This window comes from Periophthalmus magnuspinnatus, chromosome 2 (assembly GCF_009829125.3).
Source record: "Periophthalmus magnuspinnatus isolate fPerMag1 chromosome 2, fPerMag1.2.pri, whole genome shotgun sequence".
Classification (NCBI taxonomy): Eukaryota; Metazoa; Chordata; class Actinopteri; order Gobiiformes; family Gobiidae; genus Periophthalmus; species Periophthalmus magnuspinnatus.
This window is the reverse complement of record NC_047127.1, coordinates 3,870,680-3,884,063: the sequence shown is the minus strand read 5'-3', so window position 1 is coordinate 3,884,063 and position 13,384 is coordinate 3,870,680. Positions and strand designations below refer to the sequence as shown.

General features: G+C 45.4%; 1 protein-coding gene across 4 annotated transcripts in view; it reads left to right on the top strand.

Moving 5' to 3' along the window:
* Positions 1-13,384, top strand: part of hdac4 (histone deacetylase 4) — an 87,567-nt gene that overhangs the window by 34,256 nt on the left and 39,927 nt on the right. The window contains exons 3-4 of one of the 4 annotated variants that reach the window (XM_033981334.2): positions 260-331; positions 11,158-11,489. In XM_033981334.2, the coding sequence (XP_033837225.1) occupies positions 260-331; positions 11,158-11,489 (404 nt within the window). Of the gene's footprint in view, positions 1-198; positions 332-7,863; positions 8,082-11,157; positions 11,490-13,384 lie in introns of those variants that run through there. The other 3 variants (XM_033981342.2, XM_033981350.2, XM_033981357.2) reach the window with 3 other exon arrangements.

Here is a 13,384-nt window from a genome sequence, read left to right as displayed (position 1 = left end):
CATCCCCCCACCCCCCACCCCTCTCCACCGCCGCTGCCAGCCACATTTGCTATGCTGAGCACAGGCAGTATCATTCGAGCCCCAACATCCCTGGCTCTCAGTCACATGAAGCAGTGGATCTGCTGTGTGCTGCTTGTGTCGGCGCTGCTGCTCATGGCGGAGGCGTGGGCCACTTAGACCGTCCCCACTCAGCGTTGCTGGAAGCTCGTCTCAATGTTGCGGACCATATTTGAAGCGGAGTGTTCTCTGTCTCCCACAGGAGAGGGGATCCTGGGGAAGGAGCAGTCGCTGGACGTTTTGAAGACATCAGCGCTCAACCACATCCCAACAGGTTGGACAGTTTATGTGTGTGCATGAACTCACCGCTCGCCTCATTGTGTATGCTCTGCATGTTGTCAAAGTCTCATTCAAAAATATCCTCCCGTGTCACTGGTCTATGTGCAGCTACAGACTGTGCGTTTTACTGTTTCATTTTTGGCACGCTTTTGGAGAGATTATGTGTTCCCAAAAAAATGAATGACTGCCAGTACGACTGACCAAAACAAGGATTTGTGCATCTTCACTTCACAAGTTCCACAGACTCTTGGTCCCAAAACAGAACAGATTTTGAAACCATTGAGACGGCAGATTCAGTAAGAAGTATATATTTTACACTGGTCTGCTTATTTGGTGTCTTGAGCGAATGACAACATTAGAGAGGAAGAGGCGCGAGCATGGAGGCAGTGTGAAGGAGCTGACAGTTTGGATTGAGAGGGGAGCAGATGGTCTGAGGAAATCTGAAGGAGAGGTAGTATATGCATAATGTATTCTGTAATGCTTTAATGAGAGCCCTTCAACAGCTCTGTGTGTTTCATTTTGGGCTCAGAGGACTACAGTGAAATATCTAACATGGGCAAATCACTTGTAAAATATCAGTTATTCTTTTTTACTTGTTCATGGTAGAGTTGCTCAAGGTGTTTAGCCTGTTGCACTGAATCAAACACACAGACCCACAGCGATCTTTGTTTGAACCCTTCACGCCGGGTCCCACTGCCTCCTCATCCTCTCACATTGTCGTCGGGCTATTTTCTGCCTCCCTCCGGCTGGGCTGATAAAATATTGAAATTCACTGGTGTGACTTCATCAGATATTCTTGAAATCTGTTGTCTTGGATACTGAGCTGGGGCTTTCACGTTTTGTTAGCGCGTGTGACCCAGACCGTTTGCTAGCTCCGGGAGTCCTGTCTAAAGAGGCGCGCTCCCTCCACATCGGAATAGGTTTCTCTCCGAAAATGAGGAGTCACACTGTTTAATAATCAAATGCTTTGTCATCCAACCCTATGTAATCAGATCCTGCTGGGCACATTAAAGGCAGAGATCTTTTGGAGTGCTCTTTAAAACCTCTCGAGCAGGACACTTTACCATGTTTACATTTTTCAACACAAGCTCTATAACATGTTCGAGTCTCCGGCTGGCGTGATTCATTCTAATACGAGAGAAATAGAAATATAAACACCTGGGTATAGTTAGATAAGGAGAATTGCGTAACACGGTGTCAGATTTTGGCTCCTCGGCTTCACCTGAATTGACTTAGGTATGAGAAATATTCCAGGACTTTTTCGCCAAGTGCCTGCAGACTGGAGACGGGCTTCTTTGTCATTACGCGCTGCCACAGAGGTGTTTCAGAAATGAACTCTCTAACTGTACGTGGGTCTGCTGTCGTAACCTCATTATATCACAAAATCACGGGCTCAAAGAAGAACGGAGCTCGTGATGTCATACTTAGTCAGCTTCGGGCGAAAGGAGCTTGTCCGCTTTCGGTAGACCCTCGGAAATTTAAAAACTCTGCAGGGATGTGTGAGTTGTTCTTGGCTGCACGCTCCTGTTTTGATTCGCCGCTGAGCTGTAGTAGAAATGTTATGATTATCCGACAGGTGAGCTTTGCCAGGTGAGAGTTCAGGACAGACCCGGGCACGTACTCGGCTCCACTCCTGCGTCGGCTCCGTTCGCTCTCAGGCTCGTAGACTTGTGCGGTCGGCCGTGTGATGTCATAACACGGCGCCGGCGTGTCAGGGCTCGCCGCGGTAGAACACGCCTCTGCTTCACGTTCGGTCACGGCGCTGTTTGGGTTGGATTACAATTACAAGCCGACATCAAAGTGGGTGTCGGAATGAATAGTAACGCGAACGGTTGTTTTGTCGATCGCAAATTTTGAATAACGAGTTCGTTGTCTGTTTTTTACAAGGTAATCTTCCAAACAAACATAAAAAGTGATATTTTGTCTTGATACTTGAACCAAAACCAAGGCATTTATATTTTTTCTGATAGATGGCAAAAATATGAATTATTATTTTTGTTATTCAGGTCACAAAATCATCAGAAGAGCTTAAAAATATTAATCATGAGAAGTTTAAAAGAAAAAAAAAACAGTACTTTGGAGTCCTATTTCTACTCCCAAAAACGTTAACGATATAAATGTAAAGTGTAAATGGAAGTGAAATCAAAGTTAAATTTAAATATCTGAGTATCCAAATCATCGCTACATCAATACGTCATTTAAAAATACGTAATATTTACGTTACTTCAGCTGAAATGGAGCTTTTTCAGTTCAGTTTATTGAACCAAAACCAGAGCCGAGACTGAAAACAGCATTTATTTCCTCTAAATAAAAATAAAATAAGACAGAACTGATCGAAAAGTGTTTCGCAGCTGGTATTTATCTCTCAAGTAACTACAGAACAGCTTTGTATACATAAAAATTCAAGCATTATGAGACTTTTCGACTTACGAGGACTTCTTACATCGATGTGTACGTCCAACCGGGATATCAACTGAACCCATATCCCGTCCAGCAATGTCCCTACATCATCCCTGCATCAGTACCCCCCTCATGATAATTACAATCCGCCCCAAAAGCTAAACAAAATCTCGTAATCTGTACCAGCTGAGACGAAAGCGAGCCGGGGTTGAACCAAGCCACCCTCGAAGACCAAGGAGGAAGCCGACCGCAGCCTTTTTTTTTCCCACCGTCAACAGATGTGCTACTTGTTGCTTCTCATCTAGCGCGGCTGCTAAATTCACTGTGAAACCCTGCGGTGAATATCTTTCCCCTGTTGTCATGACTAAAGAAGAGGCTCGTGCTCCGCCGCTCTGCCTGTGACTTCTATTAAACCTAACGAGTGCAGAGCGACCGAGCACATCAGACACACAGCCTGCCCCTCTGCATTGTCTGGTATAAATAGATCTTCAATCAGAGCCAGAAGAGTTGTGGAGTACGCCCGAGGGCTCGTAAACAGATTGTGATTTGTCGCGGGGAAATGGAGGGAAGAAAGGAAGGAGGGAACGAGCGGAGTGGGGGGAAAAAGGACCCTAGGAAAGGTCAGCGAGGAGGAGAGGAGGAGACTGGTACAGGACAGGCCGGAGACGAGTGGAGGGAGGTGTAAAGACTCAAACGGGACGTATCCATGGAGATTTTGTTGCTTTGGATAGAATTTTCAACCTATCTCGACCAGCAGGTGGTACCGCAAGTTTTAGGTTAGATCTGTGGAGAGACGAGCTCACTCAGCGTAACAATGTATGCTTTTCGATTGCCAGATGGATACGTTTAATGCCGTGCGATGAAACATTCCAGGCAAAGCGATAACTGTCCATGGAGCGACAGTAGTTTAGTTGGTAGAGAGTTCGTTCTTTTAATTCGAAGATTCAGCTTGAAACCTGTTCTCGACAAAAACGTTATTTGTAGAGCGGTTCCAACTCTCACGAATGAATACTTTTGTTGTATCCTTGCGCAAGACACTTAACCCAATGTCTGCATACTCTGGTGTATGAATGTAGTCGGAAAAACGGCGTAAATATGACCACGGAGGCGCGCAGGTGGTGGACTAGCTAACGCAACAGTTACATAACACAATCTATATAGTCCTATAATGATGTTTATAATGACAAATTCCCCGTGTTTGTAGGTTAAAAGGTTTCAGAACTTCTAATTTGGACTTTTGAATTACAAAGCGCGCTATAAACCTGGAACTCTCTCTCTTTCATAAACGATGAGTTCCCCGTTTGATGCTGGGAACCGTCCCGCTGCAGCAAAGGGAAGCCTGTGTGAAGTGTGCCCTCCCCGAGCTCCACCAAACACATCTGTATTTAGCTCCTCCGCGCTGACGAATGAAAGTGAACTTGTGAAGACGCAGGTACATCTGTCAGCTCTCCCTCTCTCCCTCTCTCCCTCTTTCTGTCTGTTTCTCTCTCTCTCGGAGCGCTTGTCCTTGTTTTGGTCTCCTCCGAGTGCCCCGCTTTGTCTGCTATCTGGCCCACATCAGTAAACTTTTGAGCGCTTTGACGTCAACACTTGTATACAAGATGTGCTGATTCTGGTGTTTATCTTTGTCACATGGAAGTGGAGGAGTGGGTTTTGGATTCCCGTTGGCCTGGAAATGTGAGGGGTGAACGAGCAAACCCCCAACCAGCGCCGTTCTTCTGCTCGGGCTTGTCTGGGGGCGAGGGTGTTTTGACATTTTAAAGACGAGCTCGGTGAACGGCCATTCAAGTTTAAAAAATAATAATAAAAAAAAATCTTAAAGTCTTATTATGTAACTTTTCAGATGAGGTCCACCATCTGCTTGTCTCCATGGAGATGTCATTGCTTTCCCTACAATGTTTCATAGTATGGCCTTCAACTTCTTTGGTTACAGATGAGTTTTGTTGCTCAAAACTCCTTAAAAACATGCATTCTTGCTGTGATTGGGCTGGCGTTTTCACAGATCTGACCTGTAAATTGGCGTTTAATGGCATTCCAGGCAAAGTAAACATCTCCATGGAGACAAGCAAGTGGTGGAACGTCCGTTAGAAAAGTTATGTAGCGCAACTTAAAGTGGGACATTATGCAAACTTGATTTTTTTTATAAATATCTTTTTTTGTTGTTGCTTTTTTGCCAATATTATAATGTTAGTTTCTCAACAAAAACACACCTGAAGACGTTTTAGACGCCACCCGTGCATGTTTGAGTAATTTAGCGATCTCTCTTGAACCCTCCTTACGTTTAGCTGTGAGATTCTGCGCAAAGCGCCGCCCAAAAACCACAAAAACATGATACAAATCTGTACACAGCAACTTAACAAACCTGATGCGATGTGCAGTAGTTTGGTGATGGCGCTCTGAAGGGGGAGTGACTTAGTGCAGAGAGCAAAGGGAGGGAAGAGTCAGAGCGTCTAAAACAAAACAGAAACTTATAAAACATGTTAATAGGTTGTGTTCAGTGAATATAGCACTTTCAGAACAATAAAAGGAAACATGGTGACCTAAATATGTTACGTGTTAATACGCCACAGAAGTAAAAATATAATTCTGCTTCAACTTTCTACCGCACGGAAACAGAAAAAGGGATGTCGACGAAGATAACTGTGATTAGAGCTGTAGCTGTTTTAATATATTGTAAGAACGTTTCGAAGATAAAATAAGAAACTGTATTTAATTGAATCCCCAAAACGAAAACTAAACATTACGTCTGTTTTTACGTTACATTCAGGACGTTTTATTTGATAAATCCTCTCGCACAGTAGATTCCACAGAGAATTTGGAAGGTTTTTTTAGCTTTCGTGTGAACAACTGTAAAATAAAAGTTTCTTCCCATAATAATTACAATCAAAGATACAAAGGTGACCGGCGTCTCTACTCAGAAATAGCCCGTTATCAGTTCTGTGGTTGATGATTGTCTCTGAGTCTTTCCTTCTTAGAAAGCGAGATGTGATTGGCCTACTTTATGAAGATTGATCAGTAACTGCAGTTTTTATTATGGGAATATTCCACAAGAGACTTTTTGTGGTTCGAGATCAAATGTTCGGAGCATTTTCATGATTATATCCATGTTTAAGCTAACGTTAGCGCATTTAAAGTTCTCATATGATGCTGTTTTCTATGTTCTAATGTTGTTTCCTCTTCATGAGCAGACCTGGAGTTGTGTTTTTGTGTTTCATTCACACATGCTTAACACACAAACCCTGCATATTTAGGCTGAGTTCTTCTCTCAGACTGAAAACGCTCTGTTCCACCTTGTGATGTCATCGTGTGGTAATACAGGAAGTGCTCCACTGTGTTTTTAAACTCCACACACCTTCATTTCTAGAATCATTTGGATCATTTCAGCTCTGGAATTGCCCATTTCTACAGAGCTAAATGGTAAAAAGTAGCTGTTAACTTGAAAACTATCACTTCATGACATCACAAGGTGGAACAGAGCATTTTGAGATTCGCAGATGTAGACAGACTGATAATAAAGTGTTACATGTGTGAATGAAACAAAACACAACTACAGGTCTGTTTTTGAGGAGGTAACAACATTATAACATGACTTAAACCTTTAAATTTGCCATTAAAGTTGCAAAATGTGACTTTTCTAGTGGAGCGTCTGCCAACCGCTTGTCTCCATGGATACGTTATTGCTCCACTGTGTTTTTAAACTCCGCACACCTTCATTTCTACAATCATTTGGATCATTTCAGCTCCGGAATTGCCAATCTCTACAGAACTAAACGGTAAAAAGTAGCTGTTAACTTGAAAACTACCACTTCATGACATCACAAGGTGGAACAGAGCATTTTGAGGTTTGGAGATGTAGACAGACTGATAATAAAGAACACAAAACACAACTCCAGACATGTTTTTGAAGACATAACCACATTATGACATGACTTAAAGCTCACTAGAGTCTATTTTGTGTAATACAGGATCTTTAAAGTAGCTATGACTCTTTAAATGCTAATCCAGCTATTGTATTGTTGAGATGCTAATTAGCATGCAGAGGGCTGTAGTACACTGACTGCTTATTATTAGAGTTTACTGGTTATGTATTCAAGTGCTTCCAGTCACTCCCACACTTCTATTGTTGGAGCGTCCACAAGAAGAATGCTCTGCCGTCAGATACATGCGTTAAAGAAATGCAAAAAAAAGGAAAAAAAAGTGCTAAATGTTGCAACGCTAACAAACTGTTCCAAATAATCCCCAATTTTCTGCAGCATTCAAACAACTCGGGAGCCTCCCTGTGGGGAAAGTCCTTACTCTCCCTCACCTGAAACCATTTTGCGGTTTTATTTGTTTGGGAAATGCAGGCAAATTCCAGACCAGGAATTTGAGCTCACGGTATTAAACCACATGCAGGAGCAAAGCAGAGAGAGAGAGAAAGAGAGGGAAAGACAGAGAGAGAGAGGGAGAAGAGGAGGAGGAGGAGGAGGGGGGGGGGGGGGTTGTGAAACACTCGGGTGCGACGAGTGGGAGACATTCGATGCACTACAACTGCCGCGCGGGGTTTACCTTGGCCTCGGAAGCGCGGGGAAGCAGGTCGAGCAGAGGGAAAGAAGAACAGACGAGAGAGGGAGAAAGTGAGGGGTGGGACAAGGGGGAGTGGGGTTGGGGGAGGTGGGGGTGCTCTCTCGCTCTCTCTCTCACTCTCTTTCTCTCTCAGTCTGTGTGTGTGTGTGTGTGTGTGTGCGCGAGGGAGTGTGACGTTGGTTCCTGGAAAAGCGAACGGCTGCAGAATAAACAGCCCGCATGCCTCAGACTGGCCCGTGATGTCACCAGCGGGCAGAGGAGGGACAGTGGGAGGGGAGTCGAGGGGATCGCATCAGTTTTTTAGCGGCGTGTTAGTCCCGGGAGCAGAGAGGACAGAGGAGGCGATTCGATAACATAGTAGACACTGAAGAAGGAGGAGGAGGAGGAAGAAGAGAGCTTTCGGATAATGGCTACATGACAGTTCCTTCTCCCATCTTTCAGTACACAGCTCCGTGCGTGGTTAGCGCCGGCGAGAAGGCAGAGGCTACGCTGTCGGGTGTCGAGGGGGGGGGGGGGACGCCATCTCCAGCTAAAGCACAGCGTGTTCGGGGGAAGAGGATGTGTACGCCGGCCAAGACCGGAGCTGTCAACTCACAATCCCGTGTCCCTCTTCTGCTATCGCGCGCCGTCTGCAGCATCTGAAGTGAAAGAGTGTTTTTTTTTTCCTTCTTTTTTTGGACTCTGTTCGTCATAAGGTCAGGGTTCATGTTTACCTTTGACGTCAGTTTGAAGCCGACCCTGAAGACTCAATATGGAGTTCATTCTCTGCTCTAGCAAAGGTAATAAAAGCCTTAGAGTTTGGATACAGCCGCTCACTTATAATGGAAAACTTTTGTACTTTTATCAGTCTTCAAAATTATGATTAGATTTGCAGTTTATGCTTTCTATTCACTGTCAATATTTGAAACGTTTCATCTAGGAGCATTAGCATTTGAGGAAATACTGCTCAACTAACACAAAAATCCCATCTTTTGCAGAATGTTTGCGAAGATAAACTACAGGATTAATAGATGTTTTCCCTAAAAACACTTTGTTGTTTGCAGAGAACCTTACACAAGCTCCAGAACTGCAGCCTTTGCGTTTTAAAAATTGCAACACTTATGATTCATTCAGTTCCGATGCTTTGTTCAGCCTATACTGTGTTCTGCGTTCCTATAGCTGTCATAGATACTGCCTTAAAATGAGCTTGTTCTCTGACAGCGAGGAAGCTGTTTATGCTCAGTTAAGTCGTATATATGTTGTAAAAACTGCACGTTGCGCCTGTTTCTTTACTAAAAGGCAGTGTGGAGCGGCACAGAGAGATGACAGGACCCGCGTTTTGACAGAACAAAACCTGCAGTTGGTTTCGACGGGACTAGTTTGTGCTGGAGTTTGGACAGATGGTATCGCAGTGCAGATGTTTGTTGACTCATCATCTCAAGGACCTGTTGCCTTCACTTGTCAATGTGTTTCCCTGAGCTACTGACAACACACAAGCGCTGGGGAAAGAAGTAGAGCTGGGAACTGAAACTCTGCGTCGTGTAGATTGGGTTTAAATGCCAGCGTCTGTTAGCCAATAAATACAGTGCACTGGTTTATCTGGGCAGTGTTTTTATTGGTGCTCATGGGTCATAACCATAGACGGTGTATGTAAATAGACATAGCTAACGCGCTAGCCGAGATCATGAGCGCGCTTCCGGCTCCAGTTCACTTTACATTGAAAAACCGTCCCCACTTTCTCTGTAACTGCTGCTGTGAGACTCGTTATTTAGCTCTTAAAATGTTCGTATTACGTGATTTGGGTGTTTTTATTCCGCTATTTTGTCTGTAACTCAAGATATAAACATTAATAACAAACAAATCAGGCGCCTTCTTTCCGCGAGGTGGCTCCAGCTAGCGTTAGCAACAGGTTTGATTGACAGCGTCGCTAAAGCAGCAGTGCGGGCAGGAAGGGGGCGTTACCTTCAACAGCCTCACTCCGGATTCGCTCTTTAGTTCGTATGATGATGACTTGTGCTCGCAATTACAAATATAAAACTTGGATCCAAATTCGCCGCTATAACTGCTAGCATCGACGAGCTTCAGTTGACCGGAGCTGAATGCTGTGGGTGACGTCACACTCACTTATTCCTACAAGTGTCCACTCGAAAACACAGCAGGTCTCCAGCGCGGGACTTTTACAGCGTCTCAAAATCAAAGTTTTTAATAATAATCCGGCGTGTCTGCATAAAACTGAAGCTAAACAGATAATATGAACCAAACTCCGCCGAAATCCTCCTCCTCCTAAGTCCCGTTAAAAGCGTAATTCCCAAGTAAGTACGTTGGCGTAGTAAATATATTCAGTGTAGAGCGTGTCTGCATAAAGATGTATCCAAGCGAGTCCTCGTAAAGTTGGCCATAATCCTCCTCTTCTGCTCAGGTAATCGCGTAGAAAAAAAGTAAACAAAAAGCATGTGCTCCACAGCGCTACCTCTGATATAACGAGCGGTAAATGAAGAAAAAAAAAAACGAGAAACTTAAGCGTTGACGTGAAAATCGGAAGTTCATCTGCGCATTTCTTTTAAGTTATAACTGGATGTCGTGTAGCCTGGTACTATGTTTTAAAATACGATTAAACATGGTTATAACGTCCTTCAAGGATTCAAAAATGTTTTCTTAATAATATTGACCATTAATTTACACTTAGAAAAAATACAGGCATTGAATGAAGAACTGTTAAGGAGCCGGTATCAGAAAGTTTCGTTACAGTACTGGTATCAGAAAAAAAAAAGGTGCCCAGTCCTAGAAAGACGTGGATATCTCATCATGACAAAACTGCCATTCCAAAGAAGCGAAAAGGCTGAGGTCCATATATACAGTTCAGTGGCACTGCTTTGTGGCTCTATTTCTCAAATGTGGCATGTTTTGTGGAGTCATAGATTGGATCTGAAAGGAGAGAGCGCTGCCTGGGACACTGGAGGCAGAAGGCGACAGCATCAGCAGTTCTCCAATAAATAATGCTCTTGGGCACTTTGTCACTGTAGCTTTAGAAAAACGGCTTATATTAAATATGACTTGTGCATTCAAACAGACAGCATCCATTCTACTGAGACTTTGTTCTATCTGATTAGACAGAAAAACAAAAACATGGAAATGCAATAAGTGCCGTCTCCAGCAAGTGCACCAGCTCAAGACACTCCTCCGCTACATTAAAAGTTGAACAGCCCGTCTCACAAACTAGTCCGGTGGATAGTTCATGTGGCTAAGTGGTGCTGTAAGTGCCTCAATGAGTTTGTGTGGGCACAAACCTGCTATTAAGGGCACTACTGAAGCCATGTTTGCCTCTTTATTAACACAGAGTTCTAGGCAAGTTTCTGTGGCTCCTGCTGCGCTCTGGGTAAACTTGTAGGTAAATAATCAGCCCGTCCTCCCCTATTTATTCAGATTTAATGCGTGATTGGACGGTTTCCTGTTCAGTGACCAGGCTCAGGCTGCGCTGCACCGGGTCAAAGCCATCTTTGTCTGTGTGTGTGTTCAGCTGAAGTTGGTGAAGGTTCAGAGTGTGCAAAGATACAAGTGTGTGTAATGACCCTTGATCACATTGAAATCGTTTAGATCTGTAGTGATGTGTGCGCTCTGCAGCAGAGCTTCAATAGAGCCATGCCAGTGTATTTGGACGCCCCCACAGGTCTCTGTATGTGCTCCATACTCGCTCCCTGAGCAGGTACATGTATTAAATGACATTTTCAAGAGCTTTCATTTAATCTCATTCAGCTGTGTCATTTGTACTACCCAACTGCCTAATCACAGGACACCTGGAGAGATTACAGGCCTGCAGCACATCCACACTGTACTTTCACCAAATGTTAAAACCAAATGTTTCTGTTGTGTTTTCAGTGGACATAAACTCAGCTCTGCCGCTGCGCCTGCCCCCGGCTGCCATCCCTATGGACCTGCGTGTGGAGCATTCGCCGCAGCAGGTGTCGGCCCTGTCGCCGCCCGGGCAGCAGGCCCAGAGCTCCGTGCTCGGGCCCCAGGGTGCCCCTGTGCTGGGGCCCCAGGGCGCCCCTGTACTGGGGCCCTCGCTCCGAGAGCAGCAGCTGCAGCAGGAGCTGCTCACCCTCAAGCAAAAGCAGCAGATTCAGCGACAGATCCTCATCGCAGAGTTCCAGAGGCAACACGAACAGCTGTCCCGCCAACATGAAGCCCAACTGCACGAGCACATCAAGGTAATGGCCTCACAGAGAGGGGGACTGGGAGGGAGAGGGCTACTGTGCTCAGGGGACTACTGTGCTCACATGGGAGGGAGGGTACTGTTCTCAGGGGAGTACTGTCCTCACAGGGGAGGAAGAGGGGGGTACTGTCCTCAGGGCGGCTACTGTCCACAGGGAAATACTGTTCTCAGGGGGGTACTGTCTTGTACTAAACAAATCAGAGGCCGTCTTAATTTAGTGCCAGAGGATGTTTCATCAACAGAATGGAGCCGGAGGAGCAGCTCTGGTCTTTTCACACTGGAGCAGAGAGAGCAGGCAGCAGAGAGAGCAGGCAGCAGAGAGAGCAGGCAGCAGAGAGAGCAGGCAGCAGAGAGAGCAGGCAGCAGAGAGAGCAGGCAGCAGAGAGAGCAGGTAGCAGTGAGAGCAGGTAGCAGTGAGAGCAGGTAGCAGTGAGAGCAGGTAGCAGGGAGAGCAGACTGCAGAGAGAGCAGGCAGCAGTGAGAGCAGGTAGCAGAGAGAGCAGGCAGCAGAGAGAGCAGGCAGCAGAGAGAGCAGGCAGCAGAGAGAGCAGGCAGCAGAGAGAGCAGGCAGCAGAGAGAGCAGGCAGCAGAGAGAGCAGACTGCGGAGCGTCTGGCTGTAGGTTCAGACCGTTGTAAAAGTGCTGTATGTTACGTAAGTGCAGGCTGGAGGCTCTGTGCTCTGAAGTCTACTGCAGGTGAGAGCGGGTGCTGAGTGTTGCCACTGAATGAACACGTGTGACCTCCTGAGGATCAGATACCAAACCTGAGTCTAGTCACACTGACCTGGAAACACAAAAACAATCTGGATCAGTCATGCAGAACGCAGCACTGCTCCTCTGGGCCCCAATGTCATAATATTCTACTGTTTCACAACGTTTCAGTGGGATTTTGTAATTTCAGCCATAATTTGAGTCTAAAAGTAGATGTTGGCTTCTAGTTTGTTGCGTTCCTCCTTCCTGTGTATCCCCATGTGACTTTCTCTCTTCCTCTCTCCATTTATAGTTGATTTCCTCTTCCCAATAGTTCCTCTTTTTTCACTGAACTGCCTCCCGACTGGTTGCCTGGGATCCAGAGCACACAATGGGCGTGATTGACAGGTGGATCAGCCAATCAGGGACATGCATAAAAAATAAAGAAAAAAAATCACACAGGGCTGAAAAATAAGGTGATTTTATTTGTAAATCACAGGTGACCAATGAGCTCCTTCGTTTCACACGTGTCACTGAAATAAACAGATCTGATTGGACGATCACGTTTGACCAGGTTTGAGACGCCGCAGAGGACGAGGACCAGACTGATGTCGATCTGTATAAAACACACACAGATCAGTCTGGACTCGACTGGCACTTTTCCTCCCGTTTGTTTTGTGCGTTCTTGTGTTGTGTTGTGTGTGTTCTTGTGTTGTGCCTGTTCCTGTGTTGTGCTTGTGTCGTGTGTGTTCTTGTGTTATATGTGTTCTTGTGTTGTTCTTGTGTTGTGTGTGTCATTGCTTGTGTTGTGTGTGTTCTTGTGTCGTGCTTGTGTTGTGCATGCTCAAGTGTTGTGCATGTGCTTGTGTTATGTGTGTTCTTGTGTTGTGTGTGTTCTTGTGTGTCATTGCTCGTGTTGTGCGTGCTCTTGTGTGCGTCATGGCTCATGTTGTGTGTGTTCTTGTGTGTCATTGCTCGTGTTGCGCGTGTTCTTGTGTTGTGCGTGCTCTTGTGTGTATGTCGCTGCTCGTGTTGCGTATGCTCTTGTGTGCGTCATGGCTCATGTTGTGTGTGTTCTTGTGTGTCATTGCTCGTGTTGTGCGTGCTCTTGTGTGTGTCATTGCTCGTGTTGCGCGTGTTCTTGTGTTGTGCGTGCTCTTGTGTGTGTGTCGCTGCTTGTGTTGCGTATGCTCTTGTGTG